The 12,071-nt window shown below is 42.7% G+C and overlaps 1 protein-coding gene across 1 annotated transcript in view; it reads right to left on the bottom strand.

The window, feature by feature from the left end:
• The window catches only part of LOC116313500 (insulin-like growth factor 1 receptor), a 70,821-nt gene that overhangs the window by 21,191 nt on the left and 37,559 nt on the right, over positions 1–12,071 (bottom strand). Inside the window, exon 3 of the mRNA XM_031731214.2 lies at positions 520–820. Within this exon, the coding sequence (XP_031587074.1) occupies positions 520–820 (301 nt within the window). The remainder of the gene's footprint in view (positions 1–519; positions 821–12,071) is intronic.

The raw sequence follows: 12,071 nt of genomic DNA, 5'->3' as shown, positions 1-12,071 counted from the left end.
TAAGTACAGGAAGTTTTAGGACACTCAAGCCAAGTCTCTTCTTAATACCTTTATTTGCTAGCCTGTAAAATCTACCAGTGGCAAGTGTTGAGCACATTTTACACTTTCTAAGTAGTCTGGGAAAAACCTTGAAACATTAATAGCCCGCATACTCTAAAACCTCTGGCACTTCCAGTTTTGCAGAAAGGAAGTTTTTGAAGAGCCGAGGTCAGGTGAAGTTCAGCTGAAGGATACTTCATGCAAATAGATTCATTATGCCTAAATGCACAGTGCTTTAGTGTATGTGGGCACTGCAGAATAAACATGCATCTACTTCAGAAACAATACCAAGACCTGTGGCTCTCCCTTTGATAGCAGTCAGGTTATAACCCTTACAAATTCAAATACAGAGTATTAATAATGAGAGGCAAGCCTGGAAAACACTTAATATAATGTGAATGTATTTACTTTAACACATATGTTACCATGGCATTTCCAAATGATCAGGGCCTAAAGTAAGAATGAAGGATTCATCTTTACCGATTACTCTCGTTACGTGTGAAGCCAGAGGGACAGTCGAGCATACACTCTCCGTCGTGGATGACAAAGTGAAAATCGCTGGCCAGATGCACTTGAGCACACAGGTCCATGGTAATGCAGCGCCAGCCCTCAAACTTGTAGGTGCCCGGGGGACAGTTTGGGACACACCGACCCTCGTGGTAGTAGTGGAGGCAGGCGGAGCAGGCCATGTCGTTGTTGGGTTCGGTGCAGCTACCGAGGCACTGGCTGTGGCAACACTCCCCCTTGTCTGTACAGGCAAGCCTACACTGCTTCGGGCAAACTGACAGAGACAGAGAAAGACACGGTAAGTAAGTGTCAGACATATAGAATCGCTTGAGAAGACCCTAAACAAAGAAAGTATGCAAGGATAATGCTGTTCCATATAAACAGGTTAAGAAGAGTCGGTGTGCAGTCTCTGCAGAAAGCATCATTCCATCCATATACATGGAAAGCTGGATGTAGGAAGAGAAATAGCAAGACACCCAATGAAAAAACAAAAAAACAGAGCAATGACAATAGCTTAAGTTAGACACCGCATTAAAAGGAGGAGCTAAGGAGGAAATATTTTCCAAAGTGGTCTGCAAAGGCCTTATATGAATGGATGTGCAGAAGGGGATTAGCTTTACCATCACCACACTGTAGCCGAGCTTGACTTCTTGGGCCTGCTGTGCTTGGTTTTAGGCAAGAACAATGCATTCTTTTACTTTCAAATATTCTGTCATGGTGGAAGAGAATCACACCCTTTCTATTACAGCGTCTAACAAAGAATCACTTCCCACAGAAAATGATTGTGCAGGGTGTTTTGAATTAAGCTCCAGCACCATGAATAATAGTCACTGTTTTCTGGGCATCACTCAGAAACCAAACAGCAAACAATATGTTATCAATAAAGCGCGGCATTTTCCCATTGCTTGGAAGGACAGACGGTTAGTCAGATTTATCTGACTGAGCTTGAAACGGCACAGTTAATATATGAGTCGTCATCACTAGAGAATAAGTGTTTCCAAGTCCAAACTTTGATGCAGGAAAGACTACAGTTATGAGAAAGTACTCATTCAGCTAAGAACACACTACAAAACCCGATCTTTGCTTGTATGTAGTCTTCCTAAGTACTTATGTTAATCCCATCTGTCTTACTCTTAAATGAACAGTGACAGATGAAAACAGCAAAAGGGAAACGTCTGTTTTTAATGTTCAAAAGCATTTTTTTTTTTTTACTGTAGCCTATTCACAGAAAGTCTCCTCAGGAAAAACAGATGTAAAGAGAAGAAAGCAGACGTTTCCCACTGCTAGCTAATCATGAGACACAGGGGTGCCCTAGTTTTAGATGAGCCTACTTCCATAGACAAAACACCTGGACTGTGTGTGTCTGTGTCTGTGGGAATCTGTGTGGTTGTGAAAGGCCTGGTGACACTGTACTTTATACAAATAGCAGCTGAGGAGTCACTTGGCAAAAAAAAGCTGCCCTCTGTAACAGATAATAAATCTATTGTTTTTTGTTAATTATTTATTGCCGTTTCTTACATCTGCCATAGAAACTGTTTGCAAACAGCAGTGCTTTTTGCGGCCTCCACAGACGTGTGCTATTTAGATTTAAGAGAACGTAGGGGTTTACCATTTATTGTTGTGCTTTTGACTACAAGACAAATTTCTTTACATGAGCAATAAAATCGAAATGAAGTGAAAAAACGAGGCAGAGCAACCGTGATTTCTCCATGCAGAGTCAGAGCTTAAAGAAAACACGAGTACACACACGCCATCAGTATGTTTTATGTGTTATTTTTATATTATTATTAAAATTTGCACAACCATGACAATACACAACTTACGTCATTCATATTGTTTCAGCCTTCCTCGTAACACAGGCCATTGTCTGAAAGAGTGCACATGTGTGTCCAACGTGTGAGCATGCATGTAGATATGTGAATATTTGTGTACGCTGCAGAAAAGGACTCTCTGCTCCGCTTGTTTATTTGATTTTAAATTAAAGGCAGGTTTGGGTGCATTGCGTTTCATTTGTGTTCAATTTGTTAATCAGTAAAGAAAATTAAACCCTTGTGTTGGGCTAATCTCTGGAAGGGTACTTCCCCTCGCTTTACAAAACATCTGTGCAGGTTAAAACGGTTCACGGTACAGATCAGCACTGCTGCGGAATAAATGCATACTCAGTCTGAGACTCTCATTTCTGCAAGGTTTCTCAAATACATCTTAGCAATATTCTTTGAAGGAGGTAATGCACACAGTTGTATGAAATCTCCATGACTAATTTATAGCTTCTTTAATAAACCTTTAGGTCTTTACCTGTGTTAAACTGATTGCAAAGAGGTGTTCTGATCATCATTGCAATGTGCAAGTAAAAGTATGTACACAGATATTCCATTTTAAATAAATAAATACATAAAAATAATCAATTTAGAATTCCCATTTTTCTTTTTCAAAATTTCCCTTCAGTTTAATATTTTTAAGTTAATTACAAAAAATGAACAAATTTGTTTTTTCTTTTTAAAAAGCAAGAACCTATTCTCAATAAGTGTTCTTATTATGGGCCACATATTTATTGTTTCAGTAGTTAACTACAAAAAAAATAAAATAAATGTATTTGAACTACTGGAATCACTAAATATGAATAAGTTATATGACCAGAAAGCTACTGAATAGTGTATTTAAATCATTAGTGTAATTACATGCCACATTATTTTTCGTAATCATAATTATAGCTCTATACTGCACCACCCCAACAAGTATTTGCATGATGACGTAAGTATAATACTTAGCGTGGGAAAGGCCATAATGCTATGCATATCTTCCTCTACGCACATTTTCTGTGATGACAGGAGTCGAGTGGCTCCTTCACAAACAGTATATTTTCACAAACAGTTAGTGTATCTAACTGTTTTGGATCCAATCCAGTACAAATACCAAAGATCTTTTTTCTTTTTTTTTAAAAACTACAGCATCAAATGCTGCACTCACATACTCGCATGTAGCAGCTATGATTTGATTAGAAACATGATGCTGAGACTAGTATGCCAGAGCCGGCCGACTGGTGCTGCACATTTAGTAAGAAAAAAACACAGCGTGGCTTCATTACTTGGAATCCTACCAAAAGGGGGCAGCCAAAGCAAACTCTAATGAGCCTTATTGTAGGAGGCCGCCTTCTTTCTGCATCATTTTAAACGACTCCTCAATGAAGAAAAATCCCAAACATGCATACCTTCCTACAGAGGAAAGCAGACAGAGGCGGGGAGGGGGAGTAACTGTCTTAAATCCATATAAGTCGACCCGGTTTCACTGCGTGACCAAACAACCCGTGGTATCAAGGATACAATCCCCTATTTATAGATGGTCCTAATGCAGCCCTATTTCCACGCCGCTGCTCTCTACACATAGCTATGCTGGGTATTGTAGGTTTCCACTACTTCAAAGGAAAGGGACTACCTAACAAGGGGCTCCTCTTAAGATAAGTCGTCCTCATCCTTGTAGTCCCCCGGGTAAATGTTTAATATGAACTGGAATGCATCAGGAGCATCAGCAGGTCTGGATTTGACCCTTTTTGAGTACACACTGCATTAACTAACCTTTTCAAAACTTGCAAATCCCAGCCCCACCTCCCTGCAGAAAAGTCAAATTGCTGATTGTTGGGTTAGGGGACCTTATAATGTTGTTCCTCTCTCACAGTACTTACACAGCCATCCTCCCTCCTTCTCTCTCCCTCAGCAAACACTATCTGGTCAAACATCGGAGCCAACCACCAGCCTACCCCTGCTGTTCACCAGACCGCTGCGACGCGAGGAGTGGCCAGGTTCATTTCATTAGTAGTAAACGGCACAACAATCCACACAGAGGAATCTCCTTCTGAGGAGCTGGCGAGGCCCTGGCTATAGTCACCATTAAATACAGCAGCAGGGGGAGGAAGCATCGCTAATAGGGAGACAGGCTGACAAGTTTAGTTTTTGTTCTAAAGGTATTATCCAGCTGCTGGGCTATGAGAAGAATCTGCAGAATGTTCCAGGCTACGGAGAATTCAACAAGGAGAATGTTAATCCCTAGTAACAACTTCCACAACTAGCTGCAAACACGATTACAGAGGAGTCAGAGGAGAGAAAATCTTACAGACATGGAAAAATGCAAATACAATATGAGAAAAATGTAGACATAAAACAGATTTTATATGAAGTGCATTTGTCTCCCACCACCCATAGCCCCCTACTGAACCCACAGTACTCACCTCAACACTGTATGAACCAAAAAGCAGCTTTAAATCTTATAACAAATTGGTTCAATTTCAACACTGTTTGTTTTCAGGAGGGTGTGTGTGTGTGTGTGTGTGTGTGCGCGTGTGTGTGTCTGCCTGATGGGTGAGAAGGTTCAATGTTATTGGTTCAAACTGGTGCATTACTTTAGAGGAAGAGGATTGCAGTGCAGCAATTCTCCTCATCTGAATGCGAGTCATGTCTTGTTTGCCGGAGAGCACACTGTGCAAGTAGACTACTACACTGTTTACACTGGAAGGCTGGTGACATGTTTACAGCCAGCTGGCCACTGCCACCTCTGAAGATGAAGTACGCGTGAAAATATAAGTAATGCGGTAAAATGTTACACTAATCCCAAACCAACCAGGTGCAGTCATGCCGAAACGTTCAAATTATCCAACAAACAATGTTTCATTCTTCAAGTCATTCTGCACATCAAAGTTCAGTGCATCTTCCCGGAGTCATTTAGAATAAGTGGGAAGACCGACAGACAGCTAGGAAATCATTCATTATTCACAGTGGGGCTCAGGGGAGAAGGAGGGGGTGGCGAATATAGGTGGGTAGGGTTTACACTGTTAGCTGTCTGCTGGACCAATAGCAGCTGGGAGGGGAGGTTCTTTTCCAGATGACTGACATGTTATTGAGTCTGGAGCAGAGATGGTAAACAAGTCCTCTCTTGAGCAGGCACTGGGAGGGGGAGTCGTAACCATAGTGATTAAGCATGACCTTTCCACAGATTTAGAGAAACCATAAGTTAAGGAAAAACCTGAACAGACCCTTTAGTGGAACATTCGGTAAATAACAAACCTGGCTGGGCTATGCGGAAGGTGGGACAACCTTTCAGGATGTAATAGGTAACATTTAAACTGGCAGTGATTTTAAAGACGCATCAGTTTGAAACAAAACCATAAAAATACATTATAATTAACACAAAATGTGCGCTGAGAAAATATTGCACATTCATAAAAAAAAAAACAACCACCACATACTTTGCTGTGACTGCCTATGAAGGCTGTTAGGATAGAAGCCGTGCACATCAGGCGTCAATCACACCACCGGTGCTGCTTCACGTTATAAATGGGGCCGTAGCTTCATCAGGACATAATTAAATTTATCTCTATATCACCTCCATTTATGAAAGCATTCACTCGACTGCACGCTACAGTGATCCACTGCACTGTGGGGATGCACAGCCTCTGTGCACAGTCAAGGCATTTGAGCTCAGGTTACCAGCTCTGAGAGCAGAATGCAAGGTAGCTCAACTGTACAGTAGCAAACAGCAGGGCCTATCAGGGGCTGCTGCAGTCCAGATCCCAGGCTGACCCTCCCATCTCCCTGAGCTCAATCAGGCCACATCCTCATCCGGCAACCCGATCCTCCCCGGGAGCCCCCAGTGGATCACTCCAGACACTTGTTTAAACCACATCAGCCCGAGCGGCTGGAGAGAGGATGCTTCCTCCGCTCACAGCCAAAGGCAAACCGCATCAGAGATTCCAGTGCGGTCTCACTCCTACAGCGATAGAGTCTTAAATGCTGGGACAATCTAATCTAAAGAGTTTTTTTTCTTCTTTTTTAAATACTTTTTCAGGCAGACTGTGTCTGGCTGCGCACGTTCTGCAAGATCGACCGTTTCGCTGATCAGAGGGGGTTTTGTTTGGAAGGGGAACGCTGCACGGCATCATGATGCGATTTTCTCGTGCAGACAGCTGGCTCAGATGAGCTTGCCTAAATCTCTGTTCGGGCCTGCGCACAAAGGTGTGTGTGAGCCCATTTCTCCCTGTCCCACTGATTCTGGGTCTTTTCCACTCCCATGCCCTCTAAAGAACAGCAATGTGTTTTTCACACAACTATGTGCTGGTCTGTGTGTTCAGGCATGCGTGGCATTTCCCCTCACTCGAGCTCAGTCACAACAACAACACACAGGCACGCACACACGCGCACGCGCACGTACACGCACACACACCTTCCTTAGGCCCTCGGGCCTTGGCCCAATCTGCAGCTGTTGTTGTTGTTGTTGTTGCTTTGTTGTTGATTGATTGCACCCACTAAAAAGACACAGGTATGCAGCACCATGTGTAAGAACTTTGTTTTTATCACTGCAGAGACAGAGGACGGCCTGAAAGCTATTAAAGTGCTAAAACAATGGAAAAAGTGAGTAAGAATATCCTTCAAAAGTGACATTTTACCACACAGATTAATATATTCTCCGCATTCGGATGTTACCAGGCAAAATCCTCGTTCCAACTAATCATTGAACAGTAAAAAGCCCAAACATTTAGTTAATCAAGGTCTTTATATTAAAGTTGGAGATGCACCCACGTTAAATAATTCGGTGTTTGAACACCATATCCTTCTTCTATCTTGTAATTCTAGCTTGAAGCAGTTAATGCATGGTTGACAGGACTGGTCAGTTATTCTCTTAGATGAGTGACAGAAAATTAATTGGCAACTGTTTCAATAACAAATACTGGTTTTAGTAATTTCCCCAGTTTCATTAGAAAAGAATATTAGATGGAAGTCAAATAGTGGGGCCTTTCCTGTATCCAAGCTGACCTTTTGAATCCCTGTGAGCTTGACTTCTAGTCGACTAATAGTCCCACAGTCCCAGCTCATCACCCCTGGAGTGTTTTTTGTAGCCATGAAGATGAGCCTCTCCAGCAGCTCTCCAAATTATCCTCAAGACTCACATGTAGTGGTTGTCATGACTCAGAGGGGGAGTTCAAATTAACAGCACATTCAGCATTACTTTAGCTGCACTGACAAATCTAAAGAAAGCATTATTACAGATACTGACTGTGTGACTCGTACCTAATGGTTGGCAAGTAAGTGCTTCACCTGACATGTCTAAAGTTGATCTGGTCATGAAGAGTTCACAGAGATTTACAGAAATGTTTCAGCTGCAGGCACTGAACTTGACAAGCTAAATAAGGTGCTTAGATAGACATTAAGGATGGAAAGAGGAACTTTGGAGAGAAGTTGGGCATTTTTTCACAGGTTCTGAGGTGTTTCCTCTTACTAAAGGTGCCTTCTAAAAATACCTAACTTCCTAGATCTCTTTCATTAAATACAGTGCGTTTCCTGGCAGTCCTCTGTTGACTAACTGTTTTGCAAGCCGAGTGACTGGTCAGGGTTATTAAGAGCCTTCTACACGTTGCACTGTAATCCCTCTTGTTAAGTGATTGTCTTCATAGCTGTTAGTTACATGTATACACTGTAAGAGGAATCTTTGCAGATTTACTTCGCAACACTGGAAAAAAACAACATAGCTGGTCATATAAAATGAACAACTTGGTGCTTCTTTTGGCTCAGGCGCTGGATGTTTGCAGGCACAGTTATAACCTGGCTGTGTACCCACATGCCGCCAGACAGAACTTCCAGCCATACGGACCAATGTTGATTCTCAACATATTCCAACCCACTCCAATCTAAACTTTAATAAACACCTTTTAAAAAACACTCGTGAATTTTAGTGCTGCTTGTACAAGTTGCAATCAGGGAAATGTGTAACATCTTTAGTCCGCAGACAATCTTAGCCAATCATGATCAGAACATCAGAGAACAGTAACGGTTCTCATACCAGAGCATATTTCTGGTATTGACCATCGACAACTCTGACACACGGTGCCCAGACTTCATCCTGGTGCACCATCCGGCATACATTATCCCTGCTTGCATGACGTCTGGATTCAACATGACAAATCTTCATTTCACATCGACTTCAAAGAGGCCCTAATCCTGATTAAGCACAGCAACATTTGCCTTGAGCTAAAAAGCTGATGGGGATATGTTTGTGCTCATTGCAAGCACTCCCACCAGGTTAAAATGGAGATCTCTGCTAGCACTGAGGAGGCCATTAGTTGATTACTCCTCTGTGATAGCGAGAGGATGATAAAGCCTAAAATTGCTTGCAATTACATTCAATAAAAAGTTATACAGCCCACATTAAAGCCTCTGTATGTCTGCAGACACTTTCTGGTTGTTGGCACACACAGGCAGACTGCAGTGTTGTTACTCTGCCCATCTCTTCAGTGCATCGCTCTCTTTTCTTTAGGATACACACCTCAGTATTTGGCACCTTAATGGAGCCAGCAATCCCAATAGTCGCTTCATGAATAACATCTGGGTTTAGGATTTCCTTTTTCCTCCCTTTGATGTCGTTATAGGAGCAAGATTCTTGAGTGTTCATGCACAGAAAAAAAAAAGGACAAGCACCAGAGTTTGGATGAAACACTCTCTTTATCTAGAGAGCCTGCACTGAGACTTAAGGCTAGGTCTTTCAAGTGTAATGGCCTGATAAGATACCACAGTCCCAGATGATGTCACAGTAAAACAGTATTGTACTGATCCAGTAGAATACAAAGCTTAACTTGACATAAAAAAGGAGAGGCATAAAAAACACGCAAACCTCGTGCTTGTTTTGAACATTTGCTTTCGGCACAAGGAGTTAAAGGCTTGCAGTTTTCCTCATAAACAGTTGAACAACACAGAAGAATAGAGGCACTTACTACTGACATGCACGCTGATAAGGCCAAACAGGACCGGTGACGGGAAATGTTTGGCAGCATTCAGCAATTAGCTCATTCTCACTTGATCCTTTCACATCAAAAGGGTGTGACTGGATATCATAAATAAGGGCTACTTTACCTTAAACATCCCATTAAATCCATGTGGCTTAAAATGACAATAAGCCCAAAAGGGTGGCTTACCATGTCAACGTAAAGCCACGAACGACACTAAAGGACCAATACAGTGTCGTCAACAATGGACTTGTAAAGGTTTATCCTTATTAGTAATTGGGTAACAGCAACACCCGACATCATGCCAGTTGCACAAAGCCTTGCAGCGGGAATGAACTACTATTTACAAGTCTCTGAACAAACTGTGGGTTACGTCACTTTCAGCAAGTTTCTCTCACAGGCTCAACGCAGACATAGCTTCTCATTTGTAACCTAAGTTTCGGTGTTAATCGGATTTTACCATGACGCAAGTCCCCCATTCACTTCTGGCCTCGAACACAAACAGTAGTCATGATAAAGAGCGTGTGGAAACAATACAAAATGACAAACTGCAGCTCTCCACCTAATCTGTACCATATTTGGTTTTGGGGCAGTGTTTCAATGGCAGTTCAGCTAGAGCATTAAGTAAGACCTCGCTTCAGGACCTTCATATGCCATACATAGAGCGTGGACTCAAAGGTCAGAAGTTAGAGGCCGTTGACCAGACATGGGGCAGGGGATGGATAAAGCTGTGCCTGACCTCACACTGCCTATGTGGATGGAGCAGGACAGCTGACAGGCCTTAAACAGTCCCCAGCCCACACTTCCTATTGGCTGCCTGTGACATCATGCTTCTATCCCCATTTTTTCACCTCCTCTTTTCAGGGTGGGTGGAGAGTTCAGTTCTTCCTCCTCCTCCTTCTCCCCCGTCTCTCCTTCTTTTCCCCCCCATCCCACACACACAAATACACTCAGCTTTCTTTGCCCCTTTTAGGGACCTCAGCAGCTTCAGGAGGGAAGAGAGAAAGGGAAGGAGGGAGCAAGAAAATGAAAGAAAGATGAAAGAACGATTAAAGCATGTAATGTGGAAGCTTTGCTAATTTTATCTACATTTCTGGACAGAGGTGTGTGTGTGTGTGTGAGAGAGTTTCCTCCTACTTGTGTGGCAAGTACATGCCTTGTATGACCCTCATACGAAGCACCACTGCCACATCACACTTGTTTATCGTTAAAGTGCTCCCCGATGGGTCAGCGTGTGGTCTGTAAGCATGAATCAGAATCTGCATATAAGCCATAATGTTTTCTTTTTCCTCTCTTTCCTAGGCTCTAGGACTTGAGCAAGTCCTTCCTAATTAACACATGCCAAATGAGGAGTTTTGTTTAGTGTATCGTGCTTCATCATATGTTATTGTAAAACTCTGGGTTTGACATTTTCACTAGAGGACAGCTACAGCTGGGCTTTTTCTTTTTCCAGTAATGAAACCAAAAGATTATTAAAGCAAAAGAAAACTAAAAAAGAAGAGAGAGGCACAAAGGGAGACAATAAGAAGAGGCATATTGGGAAATAATTGCTTAATATAAAAATATGCGCTGTAACAAGAATCAGACTGTTTTTTTTGTTTTTTTTAGTGTTCTAAACTAGACATGCAGCAGAGGGATGCGGCTTTTTAGGGAGATTCAAAACACAAAAATGATCAAGACATGCATTCTGTGCGTGATAAGGGACAGTGAATCCCCTGCTCTGCGACAATCAAACCTAGTGTTTAGTGCCGGATCACATCCCTCCGCGATAGATTAGCTCTTAGTCGGATTAAGGAGGAGTCAGTGCATATAGGAGAGGTGAAGTGTCATCAAAGCACTGCAAGAGGACTCAAAGACGCTGCAGTGGTTAGCAAGCATGAGGCAGGAGGGTTTATTTGGGACTGATGGGAAGATGGAGAAAGATCTCGGGGCGGGTTTTTTATGTTGGGCACAAAGCACAAAAACTACATTTGAACCCACTTTCAGCTCATATAGCTTGTCCTGCTATGACACCAAAAGCTGCAGCTTAATCATAAAGAAAACCTCCACAGGTGTGAACACACTATAAACCCGGAGCATTCAGAAGTCAACACAGAGGGCAGAGAGGACAGATGCCAGTGCAGAGGCTGGGAAATGGACACAGGGAACAAGACTGCTTCCAGCTACAGGAAGCGTGCTAAGCCCCCACCATGTTAAACATAAGACTTCCAGAAATGATTGAAACAAAATGCCCATGCTTTCTCCCCACCAAACAAACAATGGTCTCCTTTGTGAAAGCCCGTGGCTACTAACAGTCAGGGGAGATATAAAGACACAGTTTAGAAAGAGCGGGCATGTTTCCCCCCTTCTTTTTTGAGGCTGCAGACAACTCTCTCCTTCAGTTTGGACAGACTGGGACATAAATGTGGGGCGCACCACGGTGTGGCCCACTTAGGCGCCCCCCGCTTAGAAAAAAATGCTTTTGTTTTCCTGTTGTTACGGGCCTCAAACAACTCAAGGAACAAGGCTGCAACAGTAGCCACCACCAGCAGGGGGTCAACACCATGGTAGAGAGGCACGCTAACACAGCAGACATGTTACACACATTCATTGAGAATGTAAACACAGGGCTGAGGAACCAGTTCCCCCCCCCCCGTTGTGACCTAAAAATCTGTTGTATTCCATTAATGGTTCAGTGAGCGTCTTCTAAAGCAACACAGCATATCTACCACAATCTCTCACACCGTCTGAACTCTGATATTTCAGACTTATTATGATTCCT

The sequence above is a fragment of the Oreochromis aureus genome, linkage group 7 (assembly GCF_013358895.1).
Source record: "Oreochromis aureus strain Israel breed Guangdong linkage group 7, ZZ_aureus, whole genome shotgun sequence".
Taxonomy (NCBI): domain Eukaryota; kingdom Metazoa; phylum Chordata; class Actinopteri; order Cichliformes; family Cichlidae; genus Oreochromis; species Oreochromis aureus.
The sequence above is the reverse complement of the archived record's forward strand: the minus strand, read 5'-3'. Positions and strand labels throughout refer to the sequence as shown.